Source organism: Labrus mixtus, chromosome 17 (genome assembly GCF_963584025.1).
Source record: "Labrus mixtus chromosome 17, fLabMix1.1, whole genome shotgun sequence".
Taxonomy (NCBI): Eukaryota; Metazoa; Chordata; class Actinopteri; order Labriformes; family Labridae; genus Labrus; species Labrus mixtus.
The window spans coordinates 20,882,423-20,906,417 of NC_083628.1; the positions used below are offsets into that span (position 1 = coordinate 20,882,423).

Sequence of the window (23,995 nt, forward strand, 5' to 3'; positions counted from 1 at the left end):
ATTATAAATACAGTTAAATAAAGATTGATGGGTTGATTGATGGATTGATTGATAAAAGACATCACATTAGTCCTGCAAATGATACCACATTTTTCAGCAGGAAGCTGTTCAGTTCATTGCAAAATGAAACCTATCTGTATGATGAGTCATAAGCTCTGCTGCCAGGTTGTGTATGTATTCTGTGCAAACTCTTCCTTATCATTCCTTATCCTCCTGACCAAAGGAGCAATCAGCTGTTTTGCAAATAATGACTCAGTTTTGGGTTGAAGTCCCCTTCTGAACTTTCTGATATACTGTGGGATTGTTGTGGTTTCTTCTGTTTGTATGGTTTTATATTGTAACAAATAAATAACTGATCACTGAAATATTAAAAGAAAAAGCAACCTTTGATGTAACTTAAAATCTAGTTTGCGTTAGTGTGACCTCTGTAGTATAAGCAGAGAAGTGCTTTATGTTGACCTTGTCCGGTTACATACTGTACACTTCGTCTTGTAAACAGACTACAAGCACACACTTCCTCTCTCTCTCGAGCTGCTCCTCCTCCTCCTGGAATGAATGAGAGCATTATAACCCCTCCCTCCTCTTCCTGCTTTCCAACACAGCCGGTCCCCGTCACAGCCTGTCCCATGCGGTCAAGATATTTCCTGCTTCCTGCCCTCTCCACAGATCTACCAGTTTACAGATAGCTGCAACGTGTTGAAAAAGCGAGGCCTCATTCGCTGCAGATCTGCAAGCAGACATGAGCACAAGGGAACTAAACTTTGGCCTGGAACACTTCCCACTTTTCATGTGAATGAGTAAGTGAAACTATTTCATAGTGGCCGTCTGTTTTTTTTCGAGGGGTAAATGGCGCAGCAGCAAAACCTGATGGATCCGAAAAAACTTTGTTGCTCGGTTTGTTTGGATCTTCTGAAGGATCCGGTGACTATTCCCTGTGGGCACAGCTACTGCATGATCTGCATCAAGAGCCACTGGGATGAAGAGGAGCAGAAGAATGTTTACAGCTGCCCTCAGTGTCGGAAGAGCGTCTCGCCGAGGCCTGTCCTGGTGAAAAACACCATGTTGGCAGATTTAGTGGAGGAAATGAAGAAGACTGGACTTCAAGCTGTTTCCACTGATGACTGCTATGCTGGATCTGAAGATGTGGCCTGTGATTTCTGCACCGGGAGAAAACTGAAGGCTCTAAAGTCCTGTCTACAGTGTCTGGTCTCTTATTGTGAGCAACACCTCCAGCCTCACTATGAGTCCCTGGCCTTTGACAAACACAAGCTGGTCGATCCCTCCAAGAAGCTGCAGGAGAACATCTGTACTCTTCATGGTGAAGTTAAGAAGATTTTCTGCCGCAGTGATAATCAGTGTATCTGTATTCTCTGTTCTATGGCCGAACATAAAGATCACAACACAGTCTTAGCCCTAACAGAACGGACTGAGAGGCAGGGAGAGCTGGGAACAAATCGGCAAAGGATCCAGCTGAGAATCTCGAGCAGAGAGAAAGATGTGACCGTGCTTCAGGAGAGACTGGAGGCGCTCAACCTCTCTGCTGATACAGCTGTGAAGTACAGCGACAAGATCTTCACTCAGCTGGTGCGTCTTGTGAAGAATAGAAGCTCTGAGGTGAGGCAGGAGATTAGAGCTCGGCAGAAAGCTGAAGTGAGTTTGGCCAAAGAGCTGAAGGAGAAGCTTGAGGCGGAGCTCATGGAACTGAGGCGGAAAGACACCGAACTGGAGCGGCTCACACACACAGAGGATCACACCCGCTTTCTACAGAATTACCCTTCACTGTCATGTCTCAGTAAATCTACAGACTCGTCCAGCATCAACATCTGCCCTCTGCAGTACTTTGAGGATGCGATGACCGTCGTGTCAGAGGTCAGAGATCAACTACAGGGCGTTCTGAGCACCTCATGGACCAAGATCTCACAGGCAGCGAGACCGCCAGCGGATGTTTTGCTGCCACAACCAGAGCCGAAAAGCAGAGCTGAGTTATTACAGTTCTCTTGCGAAACCACACTGGATCCAGACACAGCAAACACACGGCTGTTAGTGTCTGAAGGAGACAGAAAAGCAACAGTAACCAGTGAGAAACAGGCGTATTCCAGTCATCCCGACAGATTTACTGACATGTTTCAGGCGGTGAGCAGAGAGAGTCTGAGCGGACGCCACTACTGGGAGGTGGAGAGAAGCAGGTTTGAGGTTTCGGTTGCAGTGACGTACAAGGACATCAGCAGAACGGGATATGAAAGTGGATTTGGAAACGATGACAAGTCATGGGCGCTAGAGTGTTTCAACAACAGTTATCAATTCAGACACAACAGCACCAGCACCTTTATCTCAGGCCCTCAGTCTTCCAGAATAGGAGTGTACCTGGATCACAGTGCAGGTGTTCTGTGCTTCTACAACATCTCTGAAAACATGACTCTGCTCCACAGGGTCCAGACCATGTTCACTCAGCCGCTCCATCAGGGACTTGGAGTTTTTGCTACAGACAGTAAAGAATCTGCTGCTGAGCTCTGTAAGATGGGGTGAATAGACATGAAGAAGCAGTCAGTGAGGCAGTGAGCCTGGAGAAGCTTTACAAACATTCAGGTTGCTAATTGTGATTTGGTACATTGGATTAAATTTGCATTCGATTTAAGAACAGGTAATTCTTTTTGATACGATATAGCATCATTTTCTTCGCTCTTTCTCTATAATTTTTGCAAATGAAATGTGGCATACGTTATGCTTGATTCCAGTATATTATGAAGGAAAAACATGCATTTGATCTATTCCAATTTATAACTCATGTAGGAGTACAGACACACGTGTTAAAAAAGGGACTCTGGTGAAGTTAGAGGTGCTGATGCTTCATGTGTGCTGAAGTAAAAGTGGGAAAAGCACAGGTTGTTTACATCTGATTTAAATGATTTGAATCTGTAAGAGTATTTTTCCAATTTCATTTGAATATTTGCACTTTAGTGTTTAATGAAGGTACATGTCTGTGGTTGTGTTTTAAAGTAAGGATTATTGTGTACATTTCTCTATCAAATCTTTTTTCAAATAAACTTCATATTAATCTCCCTTCACCATGTTGTTTCCTGTCGACTGCATTGTGAATAAAAAAGACTGACATTTAAAATGAATCAGCAGCAGGAAACTTGTGAGTTTAATTGTTGCAGTTTACTTGAGGATTTAATGGTGAGCATTTTACATGAAAGGTAGCACTGTATTTACTTCAGGTTTCTACTACCCTGCATTCTTATTCCGATATATTTATCTAACACTGTGTCTGATCTGTCATCTGTAGATATAACATACAATCATTATTAATATTATTATTATTATTATTATTATTAAGCTATTTATAGGAGTTTTATTTGTATATAATGAATCCACTGCCTCAAAAGAATTATTGTAGTCGGGTTAATATTTGATGACGAGAATGTATACATTTAAATAATCTAAATTGAAGACATTTCAAGCAATTAAAGAAAATGGCACGATGGGTTACATTTTAATGAATTATATTTCTTTCTTAGACTTCATTATAGCACAGCTTTTAATACTTAAAAGTGCTAAATTAAATATTATTGTTCTATTATGTTTTATTAAATATGAATTTGTAGTTTGAATTGATGATTTATTCTGTACTAGCAGTTGTTTCTTTGCTCTTTTATGATTTATTATTTTGCGATATGAAATAACAGTTTATAAATGCAATAAATCAATCGCTAATTAACATTTTTAACATTAGTTAGCCTCATTAAATATTCATAACCGGGATTTTCTATCCGATAAATTAATTGTGGTGTGATACAAAGATAGTCTTTTCATATATTATACAGTTACTTTTTTTGTTTTGTTTCATAATATATATATACTGTATATATTTACTGTACATTTATAAAGTATAGTGATTATTCCATTTCGGTTTTTGAACCTTCTCTGACGAAAGCGTGAAGCGGAACCTTTCGTCGGTGAAAAAGCCGGTCTACAGCACCACGGAATGTTTTGGTGCGGCACTCAGAACGCGGAAGTGAAGCGCCGCTCCTGTGTTTATGTTTTCGTCCTCTCACAGATCGAGTTTAAAAGTGAAGTTTTAGAGCAACATGGCGGTGAGTGCCGTTCACCTGGAGTCCGACGCCTTCCTGGTGTGTATGAATCACGCTCTGAGCACAGAGAAAGAAGAGGTGATGGGTTTGTGTATCGGAGAGGTGGAGGTGACCCGCATCGTCCACATCTACTCGGTCATCATCCTCCGCCGCTCGGACAAGAGGAAGGACCGGGTGGAGATCTCCCCCGAGCAGCTGTCGGCGGCTTCAACGGAGGCGGAGCGGCTGGCAGACATCACCGGCAGACCGATGCGGGTGGTGGGCTGGTACCACTCCCATCCGCACATCACCGTGTGGCCGTCCCACGTCGACGTCAGGACCCAGGCCATGTACCAGATGCTGGACCAGTGCTTCGTGGGCCTTATCTTCTCCTGCTTCATCGAGGATAAAAACACCAAAACTGGTCGCGTGCTCTACACCTGCTTCCAGTCCGTGCAGGCGCAGAAAGGCTCCGAGTACGAGCGCGTGGAGATCCCGATCCACGTCGTGCCTCGTGAAGCCATCGGTAAAGTGTGCCTGGAGTCTGCCGTGGAGCTGCCCCGGATCCTGTGCCAGGAGGAGCAGGACACCTACCGCAAGATCCACAGCCTGGCCCACCTGGACCCCGTTACAAAGATCCACAACGGCTCAGTGTTCACCAAGAACCTGTGCAGCCAGATGTCTGCGGTGAGCGGGCCGCTGCTGCAGTGGCTGGAGGACCGGCAGGAGCAGAACAAGCAGAGCATCGTGGAGCTGCAGCGGGAGAAGGAGAGGCTGCTGCAGGAGCTGGCTGCTATGTGAGCCCGGAGGAGGGAGCACCAGACCCCCTTTTTCATCTTTCTATGTTGGTGGACAGAATTAAAGGACCCTCTGTGTCGATTGTAAAACTCTTTTTACCTGAAACTCTCCAAAATATTCAGTATCAGTAGGTGATACGATATATTATTGTATATTATAAAACCATATTCTTGATTAAATATGTCCTTATAGACATGATAGGCCTACTTTAGCTGGATTTAATATATTTGGACTAAGGTTTTGTACAGCTGTGCTGTGTGAAGACAAGGGATTCACTTCTGGCTATGAATCTGCCAATTATTTTCTCAATAAAGCATTTGGTCTATTAACTGCATGGTTCCAGATAATGTATCTGTTTATTCATGTAGTTATAATTACAGCGTTGTTCCCTCAAGTTTAACCAAAAACAGCCTGGTCAACTCTGTAGTTCCATTACTCTTCTCTGATCAATACTTCCAGATTTAGATACTAACGTGTCAAATCTTCATTGTTTTTTTTTCTTATTATGAGACCAGGCCTTTTTTTGTGGTTTGAGAATTGAGGTTCATTTTGTCAAATAGAAAAGCAAGAACAACTCTGACACTCCTGTAACTTAAGAATCAGAAGTTACTAATTCAGTAAAGGTTCAACTTTGCCAAATTCTGATATCTGTAGTTTAACAAATTCCCGTGAAGTTTAGGATGCATTCTGAAGTGTGTGTGGTGTTGATTGATCAGAGTGCACTCTGTCCCATGGGGGCATATGTCATGTCTCTGTTTTACCAGCAGGTGTCCCCCTTGGCTTAGATCTCCACCTTTTATTACATGTTTTATGTGCCAATCTCTGTTGACACCTGTTTTGTTTCTCCTGAAAGTCTTTCATTTTAATAATGAACTTTTGAGTCTCCGCTTTCTTCGTTTTCTTTCTAGTGAAAGAAAAAGCCTGAAGTTTTTTTACAGACATTAAACTGTGACCTGAAACACTACGAACCCACCCACCTGTAACTCAGAGCATCTACACCCTGAATACTGTTTAACGACCTCACTGTAATATAAACTGGTGAGTCATGCAGGTGACATGAATGGGAAATAGCACTAAATACCAAAGCCATATTTTCTCCATATTGTACATGTTTAATGAAGCCGTAAAGCTTCAACATGGGGCTCTGTAGGGATTTACTGGTTTGTGGAGCTAGCCTTAAGTAGCAACTTGAAGAACTTCAATTGTTAGCACTTCCCTTGTATTCAATATTCAACCAGAGATTGCCAGTTGGTCAAGACGTTTAATTTAAAGACAAGAAAAGATACAAATCCTGATAACTCTACTTTGATTTTCTTTTCAATCATCTGAGGATAATGTGTGAGGAAACATCATCAGGGTTAACAAATAACACAAGGTTTTAAAATCCCAAAGCACAGCAGATGACTTTTATTAATGACTAAATCAAACCCTTTGATTGAATTTGGTATTAAATAATCACAGCATTCAACTAAATGAATCACCGTTTTAATCTTGAGAATAACCATTTGTAGCAGCGTGCTATCAAGTGATCTCAGTGTCTGTGTATGCTTCTTCTGACCTCTGACCTCAGTTAAACTGCCCCTGTGGTGGTGCGGTCTGTGGGGATGGGGAAGGGGTCAATAGAGGGTAGTGGGTCTGGTCCAGGGGGCAGGACGTGGCCTCCTTGATGGGACAGGAGGAAAATCTCCCTGCTGAAGGCCTCAGCCTGCTGACATTGTGTTTTCACCAGGTCCCTGAGCCATTGAATGTCCTCCTGGAGCACACGCCTCCGGTAGTCCTGGAACTGTCCGCCCTGTATGCACACAGATATATCTGTAAAGCCATGCAGGGTACATATAGACAAACCTCCACACATATATTATGTCTCAAAAATTGTGTTGGCCTCCTTCTGAGGGAGAGACCAGCGTGTGTTTACTGATCTATCTGACATCACGTCGGTCTGTTTACTGCTTTAAAAAGGAGGAAGGAGAGGATAACTGAGGGAAAAAATACTGCAGGCCATAACAGACAAATCTACTAAACAGAAGATAACACATGAGAGGAACGTGTTATTATGGGATACAGTGGTGTGATAAGTGATGCTGCTCTGATTCATGCAGATCTGTTCACTTGGTCTCACTTCACCTTCAGTAGAAATGTTTCCTTGAATGTCAGTAATGAAAGCTAGGTGAACATTTTAATAAGGCCTTAGAGTGAACTATTGCTGTGAACAGAGCTCTAACTGTAGAGAGACTTTTTGTTTAACTGAATAAAGAAATCATTTTTAAATCAATAACCTATTTTCCATAGCTATATTATTATACATTGATTTATTAAGAAAGCAGCCGTGTAATAAGCGGGATCACTTAAAGTGAGCGGGTTGTTATCGCAGAGGAACCTCTTCACGGTGAGACTTTGAAATATTTTGTGTTTTTTTTTCCTACTTGTTTTTGTCCATTACTATAAATATCTCAATTGACTTTTTCAGTTTCACATTTTTGTTCCCTGCTTACTGAAACACACAAAAGCCTCTCTTGAAATCAAACCTAGCACTCAGTGGGACAAAGCTGACTCTGTCACAGATCCTCAGTCCAAAAGAGATTCTTGATCTGACTAACATATGTCAAAGCCTCAGTATAAATTAAATGACTGGGGGAAGCAGAACAACTGGAAACATAAATATGTCATGGAAACGTCAATATGTTATTAGTTTCACTAGAGCCTTTGTAGCTTTTTTGCAACCAACACTATCAAATATTTGTCTATTTTTTAATTGATGGTCGCACATTTAAGTCAAATTTTAAAATAAATTGATATTTAAAAAAAACAAAACAATTTACCATTTTCTTCTGCCTTGTGTTGAGTTTATTCTCCAGTTCATTCTGCTGGTTAAAGAGGCTCGTCATGCTGCGGAGACGCTCTGTGTCACACCTGGTCACCTCCATGAGAGCCTCACGCGCCTCCTCTACCTTCACCTGAAAGCCACACACACACACACACACACACACACACACACACACACACACACACACACACACACACACACACACACACACACACACACACACACACACACACACACACACACACACACACACACATACAAATCCAGAAATGATCAATAAGTTAACTTTTATTTACCGCCTGTTTTTAAAAGATAGTACTGGGTTTAAAGACGCTCATACAAGACAAAGACTGAGATAGACATCACACACTTGCTTCAGTGCACTCAGACACACACAAAAACCCACACATACACAAGAACTGAGCTTACATCCCACTCCTTCATTTCCTTTGCATATGCAGCTTCCTTGAGGAGTTTCTCCTGCTTTAGCTCCTCCAGGATTCTGCTCCCTGACAAAGTCTGCAGTACCTCCAGATTCACCAGCTGCCCGTACTTCATCATCATTACCTGGTTGCAATGCTCCTCCAGCTCTGTAACACAACATTCACACACACACACACACACACACACACACACACACACACACACACACACACACACACACACACACACACACACACACACACACACACACACACACACACACACACACGTCAATATTTACAAGTTTGCCCCACTAACGAGGAATTTTCCTCTTTTAGGATACCTGAGACATTTTTTAAAAAATTCCTTTGCTATGTTCGTTTTTTTACTCTGAATTATTTTAGTTGAATTTGTATCGTATAGATCATCAGAGTTTCATGTTGAGCTTGAAAGGAAGCCTCACCCTGAATCTTGGTGTTCATGTCCTTGCGGTCATGGAGGAGTCTGACGTGCTGCTGGCGGATTGCACAGTTCAGATCTTTCTGTTGGCTCTTCTCCACCTGCAGCTGCTGGATTCGCTCCTGCAGCCTGTTCAGCTCCGTCCTGTCCAGAACCAGCGCTGGGCTCAGGTCAGACGGCAACGAGCCGTTAGTGAGAAACTCAATCTGGTGGATAAATGTGAAGGATCGAGAGAGGGAGTGGATGGGGTGATAAAATTAGTGGCTCTCTAAAGATGATATTTTGAAAAAAATAAGATATTTGAATGAAGCTATTGGAACCCATCAGCTGCTCTCTTATTAGGATGAGGACTTTGGTGTCAGCGGCCAATGTTTATATAGTCAGTGGATCACTGATGCTGGATACCAAGGCCAAGATTTATAGAATTCAGTGCTCATTGTTTGCAGTCCAACTAGCACATTTTGGAGATGGAAATGAGAGGAAACATTACTTACAAAAATCCTTATATGAATATGCAAACAACTGTCTACAAAAAACTAATCATAGGAAAAGACAGCCAATGGCTTTTAACATTGCATTACGGCCGAAGTGTTCTGCTTCATTTGCAATCAAAGCCAGCTCAAACACAGCTCGCTATTTCTGCAGGAACACGTGTAGAAAAACATTGAGGGAACAAAATGCACATCACTGTGAGCTTTATAACATCCAAAGTGACATAGAAAAATAATGCTGTCAATTTAAATATGGCTCTTTATCAAAAGTTTAACCTAAATGTCCAATTTGTCTGTTGTAATGTCACCGTGTCCCTCGAGTGTTTACCTGGTTCAGTCTGAGAGGAACCACCACGTCTAGTTCATTCATTTTCTGCTGTTTTTCTCTGTAGACTAACTCCAAGTCTTCCTCTGCTGCCTTGCGACTGCTCTTTATAGATTTCTCCTGCAAGGCCGAGCACACAAAGACACACACAACAGGATGTGAGTGATAGAAGAACGCACACTAACAGAAACATGTCAGAAGAGATGAGGAGAAGATGAAGATCATGACCTTCTTGACCAGGGTGTCACACTCCCGCCTCAGAGCTTCTGCACTCTTCTTCTCCTCCACCACGAGTTCCTCCAGGTCCAGCCGGCGCTCCCGCAGCTGCAGAGTGTTCTCAAACAGCTCTGGCTCACAGCCTGAGAGACACACACAGGTTTATACTTCAAGTCAAAGTTAAAGATTATTGAACTTGGAGCATTGTGAGTCGCCTCTAAATGCTTCATTTCTAAACACTAGTGCCTTCAGTTTTGAGTCTTGACAGTGTGACTAGCTCTAGAGCTTTTGAATTACATTTGTTCAACTTTAGCTCTGCATCTTTTTTTTACACCCTCCACATTTCCAACCTCTACAATGAGAACCCCCTGCACAACAGGGACAAGCAAGACATCAATTCAACATTTTTAAGCTGTTTTCTGCAATGTTCATTTTGTTTGAAAGTCAGTTTAAACCACAGACTATATAAAATACTTAGACCTCTTGGTTTCAAAATTGAAAAGTGACTTGAACATGCTGTCTTTCTAATGGCCAGCTGACTTCATGTCAGTCATTCAGAAGTCCATAAGATAATGAACCCACTTCACTTGATTTATCACCTCAGTAAGATTTCCAGAGATGTTTATGGTCTGAAAACAATACTTTCAAATCTTCTTCATACAGCACATGGTTCTTTTTGTAAGACAATGCATATCCAAAACACAACAAGAAGCCAGTTGACAAATTGTCAAAGATTGAGGCTTCAGAATGGTTATCCCTGAACCACTATGTGACTGATAAACAACCTTTGTGTAGAATCAGACTTTTTGTTCCTGGATAAGAAGTTCAGATTTCACTGTGGAAGAGAGAGAGATTGAATATGTTCCACTGTTAAACTTACCTGGAGGGCAAACACTGCTGTCCACAGCCCCTTCCTCCTCTGAGCTGCTATCATCATCGTCATCGTCAGAATCTTCATCTGAGTCTTCATCTGAGTCTTCATCACTTTCCTCCTCTTCTTCTGGGAACACATTTGGATCATAATTGAAAGTGGATACACACATTCACATCATATTGTCATACATTCATACAGTTATGGCTCGTCCTCTCACCTTCTTCCGCCGGCTCCTTCTTCTTCACACGTTTGATTTTCTTCTTGAAGACTTTGGTGAGAAACTCTTCAAACTTGTTCTCCAGGCCCAGCGAGGCCTGGAAGGCCGAGAACAGAGCCTTCTCTCGTTCCCGCAGCCGGGCGATGTCTGCCCGCTTCAGTGCCAGCTGCTCGTTAAACTCTTCCAGCATTGACTGAAGGGAAAGAGAGGGGAGGATGGAACCAAGGATGTGAAGATTTATAAACATTGATCTTAATCGTTCTTTTGTACAAACAGCTAAACAAAGATGTAATCAAAACTCCCTCCAGGCATCACTGAGATTCACAGACAGGTTTACAAAATGTGGACGTAAGAAGGACCTCTGAGAATGCCTGTAATGAAAGTGTGTCAGTACCTTTGACCATTGAAATTTTATCAATTAATCCTTGAGCCTAACTAGACCTTTGTGACAAATTCTGAAGATTTAGAAGGAGCAGTTAGTAAGTGAGACTTTAGAGACTGAACATCAGTGTAACACTAGGCAGTAATGGATGGATGGACATGACCCAGATACATAAAACTCTGTCCCACCGTGATGTTGTTCTCCTCCTTGATGCGAGTGTTGAGTTTCTCCTGCAGGCTGTCCTCCCTCTCTTCAAACTCCTTGACTAGCAGCAGCTCCTGGTACAGCGTCAGCTGCCGGAGGTCGGCCATCTTCAGGTGCATGTCCAGACGGAGCTTCTGGTGACGCAGCAGCTGGAGCTCAGCATCAAACTGACACACTGAACTCTCCATCTGGTTGAGAAAAAAAAAAAAACACAAGTGATGCAAGTTATAAAGCAGCTATTTGTTTATGATAAAGAAATTGAATCACTAGCATTTATAAACACTTGACCTCCTCCAGTAGAGAGTCCTGCTCGTGCAAAAGTCTGATCTCCTCCTCCCTCTGGAGCTCCTCCTCCAGCTCACTCAGCTCCGCTCCTTCGTCCCCTGCTGCCTCCCCTTCTTCTCCGGTTACTGAAGAAGCTGACAGGCTGGGTGTCCTTTCCTCTCCATTCTTCTCCTTTTCTTCCACTTTTTCCAGCTGATCCAATAAACTTGTAGCATCGTCCTGCTCCATGGTCTGCAGCCTGTTAGAATATTTACATCATCTCTGAGTCCGAGGCTTTAGATGTGAATGGCAGATAAATCAATCAGTGATTTTAATGCTTATATTTACAGTATTTAAAGTGCAGCTAACAGCACAGAGAAAGTTGTAAAAGACAACTAGAGCATCTGAACACTTAAAGAATCAAGAAGAAACCTTTTTAATCGAATAAAGGAATATGTTGCATCCCTCTCCAGTCTTGATGCTTTTTTGAAAACAGTTGCTTGAAACCAGCACACCTCATGAGGACTTTTTTTCTGTTGCAAGTTGCTGTTTAGTAAATCAGACGCTTATGTTGCAGCATTGTCATTTATCTCTTAGATAGGCTTTTTCTACCAAAAAGAACATGTATGAAAATGAGTTGGATTTGTAGGAGGATCAAAAGCTTTGACCAAATAGTGCAAAACTTGAAATCATCACTCCTTCTTATTTTGTATTCAATTAGTCATCTAAATCGATTTTTCTACAAAGATGGGATGAAAGAAAAGTTCTGGATCTAATCTTGTAACTGCTGTTGTGAAGACTGAGTTGGACATTTTGACAGTTTTTCCAAACCACAGATGTATAGAATTTCAAAGTGTTGAAATATGACTGTAACATTCATACTGGTTCTTGAAAATCCCCAAAACAATCATTTCACATTGAAATAGAAGAAGGTCTTTCTCTACTTCAGAGACTCTAGATGAAACCTGATCAAACTGAAACATGGCTACCTTACCTCTGATCCCTCAGAACACGGTATCGCTCCAGTGTGGCGTGGCTGTACTGCAGCCTCTTCTCTGGGGTTTCCTCTGGTAGGATGTATGGGAGAGTGGGAGGAGGACGGTGGAGATGGGCTGGCAGACGCTGCTGGACCTTCTTCACCTGCTCAGCCTGAGCACGCAGCCGAGACAGGAGGCCAACCTTTGAGTCCCTCAAAGCCACGATCCGTCTGTTCATCTCAGTCTGCTTCTGACGAATCTGATGGAACGGACGCACTCATTTAATTCATCTGTTAGTCCCATTATTGATTCATCTGTTGATTTAAAAAAAAATCTGTTTATGTGTAAGTATTTTCACTTCAAACTTTTTGTGATAAATGAGGATCACAAAGTCCACAGACCTTAAGATTCTTGTTGGATCTTCATACTAAGTTAGCATTAATATTAAACTGAGGTTAGAAGCACATCCTCATATTAGCAAGGCTTCTACAAGAACATGTTTGGATGTAATATTGTTTAAAAAAAGAAGCTAAAATCACTCAAATATTATACAAATCTCCAAATAACAAAAATACAAATGAATACTATTTTGGTGGACAAATTATGGATTAATCAAACTGTGGGGAATAAGAACTACATCTTTAACATTAGGTATGACCTCTTTTCAATTTTTATAGAAGCTGTTGTTTTGCACACAGTCATTGCTGTAACCAACAACTATTTAATTCTGTCATGATTTAGAGTCAGTCACATTACAATCATCTTTTGACCCCAAGGTGGAAAATCTATTTACCTCCTATCTCCTGATGAGAAGTCAAATAAAACCTTTTTGTACTGAATGATGATTATTGTGTGTGTGTGTGTGTGTGTACGTTGTCTTCCAGGCCCATCAGCTCCGCTCTCTTCCTCTCAGCGTTCATCCTCAGGTGTTTGGGCACCGTGAAGTCTTTGTCTGACTTCAGCTTTAAGTCTCCGATGGTCTCTTTGGCTTTCTTGATGGCGTGCACGTCTTGCGGGTCCTCACAGTTCTCGTCTGGTTCCTCTGCATACCTGAAACACCGATAAAATATCAAAGCTTTGAAGCAGCATTGTAATAGCGACAGCAGAGGCTAACGACTATTTTTAACCTTATAAACCTCTAAACCTGGCGATGCATTTTTACATTATTTTGATTTAAAGAAACAACCAAAAATAACAGTGGCAAATTTCTTAATAATTATAATTTTAGCCCCGATGCCCTGGATTATGTTTCTGGATCTGACACTCACAGTTTCGCCCATTCCTGCCTCCTCTTCTCGATCTTGGCTCGAGCCTGTTCAGCTTTCTCTGCGGCCTTCCGGAGCCTCTCCACCTGTCGATCTGCCAGCTTTACGCCTGCTGGGCGAGACACCGGGGCGTGCAGGATCGCCTCCTCTGGTGAACATAAACAGATTTAGATCACTTATGTCCTGGACAAAAGAAAGAAACGCACTAACACTTCACTACCTTCTAATATGCTGCCGCTCTTTGCAGGCTCCGCTTTGGATTTTCTGCGTCCTTGTACAGTGGTCTGTTCTTCCTCGGGCGGGCTGGCTCTGCTCTGGTGTTGGGCTGATGTCTTGGTGAGCGCTGGGAGACGGTAGGTGGAGACTCTGTGCTCGCTGCAGATGGCGACCACAGTGACCATGTTGGACTCCAGAGAGTTCCTGAACCTGAAAGCAAAATGGTAAATGGATTTTTATTATTTATTGTGTCATACATACATCCATATGCCCAGCCTGCATAGGCTTACATGACACCATAAATTAAAAACATTCCCGGATCAGAGTGCACTAGTTAAACTATATTCATTGACAGGAAACAAAAAGAGAAAGCAAGAAGTCAAACTAATTAAACAGAATATCCTGTCTTCTTTTCCAAGCTTTTGAAACAAAATTAGCAAGTTTAAACACATCAAACTTAAACAGCCATTCCAGTTTCTGCACATCTGTCCGCCCCAATATTTCAGATTTTACTTCATGAAACAATAATTCTCTTAAATCATCATATTTTGTACAATGCAAAAGAAAATGGGACTCGGCTAAGCAGTGGTAGCAACTTGGGGTTAAGTTTCTTGCCCAAGGACACATCCGGCTTGTATGTGTGTGTGTGTGTGTGTGTGTGTGTGTGTGTGTGTGTGTGTGTGTGTGTGTGTGTATTTAGTACCAGTCCTGTAGTTTGCTGAGTGCTCTGCTGCAGCGCTCCTCCTCCCAGCTCATCTGCTTCCTGACCTCCCTCACCCGCTGAGCCTTCACCCTCTCTGCCTGCTCAGTGAACCGCCGGTCCAGCTGCAGCCCCTACACACACAAAATCACACCCAGCAGCTCAACAGAGGACATTTCATTTCAGTGAAGAGAGTGTGTGTCAATGTGTGTCTGGTTGTCTCTGTTTTCGCGCTGTACCCCAGGTTTCAGGCGAACGTGCTCCGGCTGACTCTGGTTGTTGTTCAGCAGCTGTTTAAATTCCTTCTGGAGCTCAGCGAGCTTCTTCCGCTTCGCTGCGATCTTCAGCTCGGCCTCCCGACGCAGACGGTCCTTCTCCAGCTTCTGCTTAGCTGTCTCAATGCTGAACGAGAGAGAGAGGCAGGATAAAATGTATTCTTTAAAAGCTACATTTACAAGAATTCATTTTCTCAAAAAGAGAAACTGGTAACAAGAAAAATGACAGATGTACAAAAGGCAAAGACAGAGTGATAAAGAAACTCACCTGTAGGCTGCTGGGTCCTCGATGTCCTGAGCTAACAACTCATTTTCAAGACCCCTCTGTTCAAATAAAGAGTGAACCAGATATTACATTTTAATAGATTCGGCATGTATTCCTTTATCCTTAATGTACTTACTTAATAATGCACTTATTTCATTACATACCTACTTACTTACTTATGTACTCACTTACTTTCTTACTTACTCTCTTGCTCATGAAAAAGACATGAGAAAAGAAACACTTTTGCATAAAATACATTTCCACTGACCCTGGGTGAAGGAACCTTGGCCCTCTTTCTCTGCAGCTCTTTCTGGAGCTCCTCTGGAGGGAGAAGACTGAAGGAGAAGATGTTTCCATCATCTCCTGCTGTCAGCACAAAGCGGTCGTCATGGCTACAGCAGATGTGCCGCAGATGTCCGTACTGGTTGTCGTGGCTGCTGAGCGTCCAGTAGGCGTGCATGGAGGTGAGGGTGTGGTCGCCAGGCTGCAGGAGGTAAATCCTGATGAAGCCTGAGTGCATGCCGCAGAGCAGCAGCTGCCTGTCGGAGCTAAAAAGAAAAAAGAAAACACAACATCTTTACACAGATGAAAGTATTGTGCTTCCACATGTGATGATGTTTATCTCATTAAGAAGAGAGAGGGTTGTGGTCCTGTTTCTCCCTCAGACAAATCTAAGCTTTTCTTGTCCAGCCATGTTTGCTTATTGCAAATATGAGGTTCTCTCTTTGTTAAAATGATGCCCCCACTTTAGAGTTTACAAAGAGAAGAGATCCCATGCAGTATTCTAAAAGCATTGGTGTATAAACCCTCCTTACCTGAAGGTGATGGAACAAATGGGGTCTTTATCTGCATTGTGGATTGGCCGACAGTCAAAGGGTTCATCCTGACGCTGGTCCGGCTCCTGGTCCTGGTCCTCCGAGAACTTACAGTGATACAAGAAACCTGCGTCGAAGCCTCCCTGCAAGAGAGAGAAAAACAACAGATTCAAACTTTGAGGGAAGCATTTGTCTCTTTCTGTAACCTCTGTGATAGAGTATGATTATAAATATGATTATTTTACTTCATCTATTAAAGCGTCAACATCTCATGCTCCACAATATTCAGCTCATCGAATGCTACGACTTCATTCACAGCATCTCTCACACAAACAACGGCACATTCACAGGCAGCTGTTGCCAAATGATGCTTCTTTTACTGCACCATCTTTTTTATTCTTCCTGTACATTTTGAATCATGAGCATGATGGGAAATCATCTCAATACTAATCCATGTTTAGTCTCCTGAATTTTGAGCTCGATGATAGCCTTTTTACCAATTTTTTGGGGGGGCTTTTTGGTGCCTTTATTGCAGAGATAGGACAGCAGATAGAGCTGGAGATCAGGGACAGAGTGTGGGGAATGACATGCGGGAAAGGAGCCACAGGTCAGATTAGAATCCGGGCCGCTCGCTTGGAGGACTATAGCCTCCATACATCGGGCGTGTGCACTAACCACTAGGCTACCGGCCCCCAAAGACAGCCGTTTGTGGGTGCAAAATCTTATCAACTGTGACCATCAAGTCTAATGATGTCAGATTTTTAGACATAAACTTCTACTTGAAGTACTTCTAGGGTCTCCTAGTGTACTGAAGGCATTAAATATTACAGTCATCTGCTTATAATTGCCAAACAAGACAAAAACCATCGTGATGAGTTGATTGAAGCTGTCGTCTATTTAGTATCAAAATAAATACCTGAGCAGAAATTTCAGTACCTTTGGTGATAAGAAGGTTTGGATATTCAGTTCAGGACTAATTAAATACACTCTTCTGACTTTCATGATATATTGTGCATTGACATGAAATACAAACTATGTGACAGCGTGTGTCTGCAGGAGTGTTTTGTGTGTGTTTGTACCATGGAGATCCAGAACTGTCCTGGCAGAGAGTAGAAACCACAGCAGAGAGGACTTGGAGGGTCGGGGATGTAGATAGGCGGTAACTCTTCCTCTTCTTCCTCTAGCTCTGATTCTGGCTGCTTGGATTCCTTCAACCTCTTTTCCCTCTCTTTCCTCTTTTTCTCTTTTACTTCTTGACGTCTTGCAATTTCCTCCTCTCTCTGAAACCGAAAACACCCAAAAAACACCAAAACCCAAATCAGTTAGATCCATAAATAAAATCCTTACATAAACCACCTTAAACTTACTTTAAAAGCTTTTTCAATCAAGTGTAAAGTGTCAGGAAATGAAAGAAATGGCTGTGACTATGAAACCCTTCTAACTTGAGATAAGTGAGATCTTGTTCAGACCTTGATGCGAGATTTGATGCTCCTGAACCTGAACACTTTGCTGGGCAGTTCAGGCAGCTGGAAGGTTTTGGTCGGCTTCTGTGCTTCTGGATCGGGACTCTGCACCTCGACAACATGACCGCTCTGACACAGGATGAGCAGCCTGTTTTCACTCTGTGTTTGAAAAATAGTTAAGAGACAAAGATGGATCACTAATCTCCTGTCACATGATCACTACAGTTAATGTGAGTTGGAGGATCCATACTGACGTGGGAATGAGGCGACCACTCCAGCGTCTGTACCGGCCCGGGAACATGGACGAAGCCGATAGGTTTGTACTTCTCCCCGACAGTGAAGAAGAACACGGTGCTGTCTGAGCTCTGAGGAAGAAGGTGGTGGTGAGAGGGCAGGAATGTAAATAGATTAAAAAGGGGAAAAGCTATATAGTAATGAAGTATTTACAGAAACCTATTGGATCACTTTTTTTCAATGCAACAGAATTAATCAGGATACGAGTTCACATGATAGGCTGCGGAGGAAGCTGGCACGTGCAATAAATTGAGAGAAAAACAAAAGATCTGCCTGAGGAAGCTCTTGTAGATCCAAACGCTGCCCTGTTGAAATATAATTGCCCAAATGGGAGCTGGAAAGTGTGCAGACCTTTTTCCTTTTTTAGGTGCAAAAAAGAAAATAAACATAAGGGTGAAGACACAGAAATGTATTCACACACATTTTCTGGTTTTGGTACTAACTTTGAACAGACTGCAGAGTTCAAAACACTTGTTCTAATCCCAGCTCATCACATACTGACTCTAAAAAGACTGACTGTTTATATTCTGTTTAAAGGTTGTGTTTTAAGGTCAGTTTCTTCCCCGGCGGATGGTGTGAAGTTTAAAATCCGATCCTCTGAAGCGTGAAATCAATGAGTGATGTCCAATAAGGGGACATGTCTATCGATAAAAAGACTTCCTTATTCTCTGCTCTCTTGTATCCTCGCTAATCGCTCCTCACATTCCCCTCCTCTCTCATCAATCCTCTCTCTTTGGTTCAGTAAGAAGAGCTTTGAAACAATTCCTATAACTTGAAGCCCTTTCCAGTTTTTATGAAAGCAGCTGTTTCCATGGACACAATAAGCAAACTGCAGCTTCATGGAACAATTCTTACCCCTGTGGCTAAGATTTCACCATTTCGCTCATATGCAACAGCAGTCACAGGTGCATTATGGGGTTTGAAGGCCTGTTTGAGGCGTAGCTCGGCATCTCCTTTGACACTGCGCCCGCTGGCCAGGTGTAGCCTCTGAGGGTTGAACAGCTCCAGTAACCGGACCACCCCGTCCTCAAAGCCTGTCACCAGTAAACCTCCACTCTGGTTCACCTGGAAACAAACACCAGAGGGTCACTTTTTTATCTTATAAATCCGTCTGTATGTGGTAGATTCACACATTTTGCCCGCAGCACACTTACCAAAGTTGGAGCCCAGCTGAGAGCAGTACCACCCTGATTGAAGCGGCTGGTGGTCAGTTCTTTTTTTGCCAGGAAGTCAAAAACCTTAATTGATCCTGGAGAGCAGGTACAGATATAGAGAGAGTCATTTTTGTAGTGTGTGCAGTATGTGTGCATGTGTGCAGATGTGTGTGACTCACGGTCTAGAGTGGTCGTGGCCATCAGGTGGGATTTCCTCGACACGTCCAGGCCTTGGATCGGTCCGGCTTGGAAGGAGAACAGGCACTTTGGATCTGGAGTCTGAACACACAGAACACACATCAGCTGTTATCACATTATTTATTCAACTCATCGATGAAAACATTCTTTCCTTAGTATGTTTTCCTTAAAGGAGCAATATGTAACTCTGACACCTAGTGCTTAAAATGGCTACTGCAGTCCAAATTAAAAACACTGGAGAGAGCTGTCCACCCCACCCCTCCCTAGAGCTGATGTGTACACAGGAAAATCAAAAAGTGTCAGTGAAAGAAACTCACAGTGTATGTAAAGGAAAGATCCAGTTTCCAGATGGCTCCGTTGGAATCCTAAAAAAAAGAAAAAATGAAGAGATAGGTGAAACTGCATCATGTATTAAGAAAGATTTTGAATGGTTTTATTAAGTGACCTTTGACCTTCTTACCTGAGCAAACCAGATGAAGGAGTCGGGTGTTGAGCTCTTCACCACAGAGGAGAGGCAGACGTTGTGTCCCACCACCATCTCATTCATGGGCTCCATCTCAAACTTGCTGCTGTGGTCGCTGCTGTCGGCAGAGTCGATGCCCTCGAAGTCCCAGACCTGCAGGAGATGGACAGCGGGGGTGTGTGTGTGAGTGGGGGGGGGGGGGGGGGGGAGTCATTGCCATCAAAAAAACTTAAAAATTTAGAAACATAAATCACGCTTGCTAGATCAACCGTCCGTTACATGTGAGAAAGAAATATCTGCAAAATACTGCAAATTAAAACAGAGCCTCTTCATATCTGAACCTGTTACAAACTCACATCAGATATATTAGCTTTCAAAGAATTCAATGATTCAAGTCAATAAGTAATATATATATAAATATTTTCTTGTGTGGTTTCATCAAACTTGTAAGTGATCTTGTGTTTTTACTTTTGTTGATTTTTACTTTCTTATTATTATTTTTAAGTGTTAATGACCTCCTACTTGTCAATATCTTTGTGTGATTTGAAGTTGTAAACAGAAAAGCATCTTCACTAGTAAACACTTTATAGGTCAGCCCCCTCAATTACAGTCACGACTTCAGTTTTGGACCAATGTGGATTATACAAACTTCTTCTCTTTCTGAGTTAAGAAATTAGACAAAATGACAAATGTTCTTTGTGTATGTTTTATATTTTGTCCTAATTAGAGATTACATTTTTGAGTTATGGCGACTGCAGGTATCATACCCGGACCACTCCGTCAGAGCCAATCGTCATGAGCTGTCCGTCTTCCAGGGAAAACGGCTGGACCTTCCCTGCGTGGCAGTTCCGTCCCTCCTTGCGACAGATCTCCACCTTGATGGCGTTCCCGTCCCACAGCAGCAAGTTGCCCCAGTCTGAGCCAGACACAACCTGACAGGAGCAGATGTCACATATTCTTTCTCTTCTGAGACTGTCAGAGGATTTTTTTTTTTTTTTAACACCAAAATTTTTTTGAGATTTGGAGTTTGAAATCACAGTCTGTTTCTGAAGAAAATAAAAACATCCCAAAGTCCAGTGACAGAAAAGTCACTGACCCTCAGTGGGCTTTGTGGTGAAATTGTTTGGTCAAGAACGAATGGTAAAGAAATACATTTGTGAAAATGTGTAGATTGAAATCATCCTTGACACCAAATGATAAGCATATCTATGTCTATGATGTGTATTGAATCTGTTTAAGTGAGTGAAAAAGGCATGATGCTGATGCACTGTTTCAAAGGTCTAATGTGACATGCCTCGACACAAAAGGAGTTTGACATTTAAAAAAAAAGAGGGACTTGAGGGGTCTTGTGATTTGAAAATAAAAACTTGGTCTTGCTTTATATATTTCTTTGTCAAGTTTGTGTACAAATCAAAACTGTCAGAACACTAATGCACGGACCTTCCCATCAGGTAGTTCCACGTAGCCCTCAATATCAGTCGCTGCCGTTTTCCCAAAATGTCCCATCAGCCCTTGCAGTTTAAGACCTGTGAATGTGCTCGCCATTTTCCAGAATCTTGAAGAGAGAAGGGAGAGAGGTTTTTTACATCCTTTCAAAAGCATATTCCAGACAATATGTCATCTAATGATGAGACAGTTTCTTGGCCAGGGAGCTTCGATTTCCTGGCTTTTCCACTTGTTGCCAGGCAACTTGATGGTAACCACCAGACTCCAAGAAGAAACTTGTCCTGGCCAAGAAAACAGTCTGGCACATGACCTCCAATCACTGAAATCACAGCAGTGTTTTTAACAGTGTCTCAGGGTTTATGGAGGCTTCAGATCCTCTTTTACTTGATGTGATGTGATCCTGATGATGTGAGCAGTCCCGAGTTGTACGGAGAGAAGCTGACTCTGTAAACTTCCTGAGAAATGGCTTTGCAGCTCAGCGTCACCTCCTCCTTCCTCCAATCCCACAGAGTCAGCATGTAGTCGGGATCACCACCCACACTGGCCAGCAGGTTCCCGTCTTGGTTAAAATCCACAAAGCTGTATGCCCGCTCTGTACCGCCTACAGACATGACGGATATAAAGTGATTATCAATAAAACTGAAACATAAAAACTGAAAAATGGCACCATTACTGGATCGGTGGTGTTTACCTCTGAGGATACGGTATGGTTGTAAAGAGGGATATTCATAGACTATAATGTTGGGATGGTTTCCCTTCTCTGCTACGGCAAAGTACTCCTTACTGGGATGTGCCTTAACATGAACACACACAGAAACACACAAACACACATGTAGAATGAAAACTGAGAAATCAAAGTGACTTAAATCCTTTAAATCACCCATGACATCCAGAGACAGGACACTTTTATTTGGTTTAGTTTTCATCCCATCAGCTCTCACACTCACAGCAATAAGAGAATAAAAAGACCTTTTCGACAAGGCTTGAGCATCAGTTGTGCAGTAATACTACCAGAGATAGTTTTCATATAAATCAAAGACCGACTAGGGCCTCTTAGTGGAATGCACTTTGTCAGCCATCCTACCGCAATGGAGCCGATTCCTCCTCCGCTGCAGGAGCGGAGGTATTTCTGCTCCTTGGTGGAGACGTCCAGCAGGACGAGCAGATTTCCTGCTATGAACATCAGAGTTGTGTCATCCAGCAGCTGCAGGTTGCCCCTACGTCCACTGTCATAGCCAAAGGAGTGACTGAACGAGGGAGGAGTTAAAGATGAGATTCACTAAGGTTTCTGATATTTCTTGAGATTATTTTATCATGTCGAAGAGTTCAGTTTAATATAATACATTTACATTAGTTTAAAATCAATCAAGTGCAAGTTTACATTATTATATCTCTATGTACCAATATCTATATTACTTATGTTATGAATATTATGTTTTATATCATATTATAAAAAATATATACTCTATCATGTTTCTCTATTTCTACACCCTAACTGTATAATTACCGTTTAGTACATAGACTGCTCTGAGGTTAAACTGTATGTTATTCTTTATATGAATATTTTAATTGCTTTCATACTGATACATAATAGCTGGAAAAAGAATATTGCACTGCATTTGAATATCAGATGCAGATTATTTCTTTATTATCCTCTCTTTCGAGGAAATTCTAAGATCCTTTTCTCTGTTGAACAAGTTGAAAACTCTGGTAAACATATATTGTTTTCATTTTTCTAATTTTTGCAATCATTAACAAAGTATTATGAGTGTGAGAATAATACTTGGTGTGTCATATGTTTCATGAAACTAAATTGTCATAGAAGGATACGAGAGGTGCAGGAGGTTCTCTGGGATGTCAGAGTCCGGTGTGATGAACGGTCTGGAGTGAACCTCCTCATATGTGTAGGTCATGTCTGCAGAGAGCTGCTTGGTAGATCCTTCATTAGCCTCCGGCTTCACCGCTGAGTTTTCAGTTTCACATACTGTCAGAGGAGAGACATATTTGATGACAGCTTAAGTACCTAACAATTTTGCACATTTTGTCTGGTGAAGAGCAGGTGTGCTCAAACAACCTTTAAGATGTACACATCAAGTGATTGAATGAAATGCCATTACATTTATGTGTGAATATAATAGTAGGCCTACTACCTTCCTCCTGTGAAGCTGACTGTGTGTTCTCAGCCTGTTCACCCACTGATGCTGTCTTTCCTTCCGACATTTCCGCTGTTAAATTAGCTGCATCTCTGTCATTCTGTCTGAAAAAATAAATAAACAGGACAGTTTATTATTCAAATCAACTTTAAATAACGTCACACCAAACTGACCTTAAGTTTAAAATACAACAGTTCCAGTTCCTAAGAAAGTCTTTCATATCAAGCTAACATTTCTCTAAACCTTTGAACACTAACTTTGACTCGTGTTTATTATTTCCGACCTTTTTCATTAGGCTCTCTATTTCCTTTGGTCCGTTTTAGTTTGGGGGCGTTACCAGGCAACAAGGAAAGTCACACCGCTGCAAAGCCTGCCGGTTATTGTAGTTCTGAGCTGTTTTCGATACATTGCCGGTTTCTTCATACTTGCTTCTTTTTTGAAAGGGGGAATGTGACAAAAGTTTATTGATGGACTTATATTATAATTCCTTGGAAAGGTTACAAAAGTAAATCATACCAAAACTACAATTTCTGCTACATCACTGTTACCACGGTAACGTCTTCTTTCCATTTAACAGCCACGGCACTTCAAATAAAAAGCTCGCTGTTAATTACCTCATTAAATTACCATACCAGCTGTGTTTCCCTAAGAAATGTGCGGAGAATACAGTAAATATACTGAACTAACAACTGCTGACGATACAGCTCAACTGCTTTTAGGCAGAACGGACCTGTCGCAAAGCTATACATTTTTTTACGGCAGCG

At 42.1% G+C, this 23,995-nt stretch overlaps 3 protein-coding genes across 4 annotated transcripts; 2 read left to right on the plus strand and 1 right to left on the minus strand.

Moving 5' to 3' along the window:
• Nucleotides 1-388: 388 nt before the first annotated feature.
• LOC132992347 (tripartite motif-containing protein 16-like) lies at nucleotides 389-3,065 on the plus strand. Its single transcript, XM_061061595.1, has one exon. It carries the CDS (start codon nucleotides 847-849, stop codon nucleotides 2,524-2,526), a length of 1,680 nt encoding a protein of 559 aa, XP_060917578.1. The 5' UTR covers nucleotides 389-846; the 3' UTR covers nucleotides 2,527-3,065.
• A 919-nt stretch (nucleotides 3,066-3,984) lies between these two features.
• On the plus strand, nucleotides 3,985-5,830 carry brcc3 (BRCA1/BRCA2-containing complex, subunit 3). Its single transcript, XM_061061761.1, has one exon. The coding sequence runs from the start codon at nucleotides 4,089-4,091 to the stop codon at nucleotides 4,869-4,871; it is 783 nt and encodes a 260-aa protein (XP_060917744.1). The 5' UTR covers nucleotides 3,985-4,088; the 3' UTR covers nucleotides 4,872-5,830.
• A 285-nt stretch (nucleotides 5,831-6,115) lies between these two features.
• LOC132992458 (cilia- and flagella-associated protein 44) lies at nucleotides 6,116-23,930 on the minus strand. Of its 2 annotated transcripts, none has more exons than XM_061061754.1 (35): nucleotides 23,515-23,930; nucleotides 23,229-23,335; nucleotides 22,909-23,062; nucleotides 22,163-22,325; nucleotides 21,770-21,872; nucleotides 21,463-21,679; nucleotides 21,073-21,187; nucleotides 20,400-20,564; nucleotides 19,630-19,785; nucleotides 19,487-19,534; nucleotides 19,151-19,250; nucleotides 18,972-19,066; nucleotides 18,673-18,882; nucleotides 17,778-17,888; nucleotides 17,530-17,682; nucleotides 17,140-17,340; nucleotides 16,061-16,203; nucleotides 15,514-15,793; nucleotides 15,249-15,304; nucleotides 14,945-15,107; nucleotides 14,709-14,839; nucleotides 14,010-14,215; nucleotides 13,793-13,937; nucleotides 13,397-13,574; nucleotides 12,542-12,783; nucleotides 11,572-11,806; nucleotides 11,268-11,471; nucleotides 10,698-10,890; nucleotides 10,487-10,603; nucleotides 9,619-9,749; nucleotides 9,394-9,510; nucleotides 8,579-8,780; nucleotides 8,122-8,282; nucleotides 7,688-7,822; nucleotides 6,116-6,660 (listed from the first exon to the last, which is right to left on the minus strand). In XM_061061754.1, the coding sequence occupies exons 2-35, from the start codon at nucleotides 23,296-23,298 to the stop codon at nucleotides 6,439-6,441; spliced, it is 5,322 nt and encodes a 1,773-aa protein (XP_060917737.1). In that variant the 5' UTR covers nucleotides 23,299-23,335; nucleotides 23,515-23,930; the 3' UTR covers nucleotides 6,116-6,438. The 2 variants fall into 2 exon arrangements, with proteins under 2 accessions (XP_060917737.1, XP_060917736.1); XM_061061753.1 differs by having other exon boundaries at nucleotides 10,487-10,606.
• Between the last annotated feature and the right edge of the window lie 65 nt (nucleotides 23,931-23,995).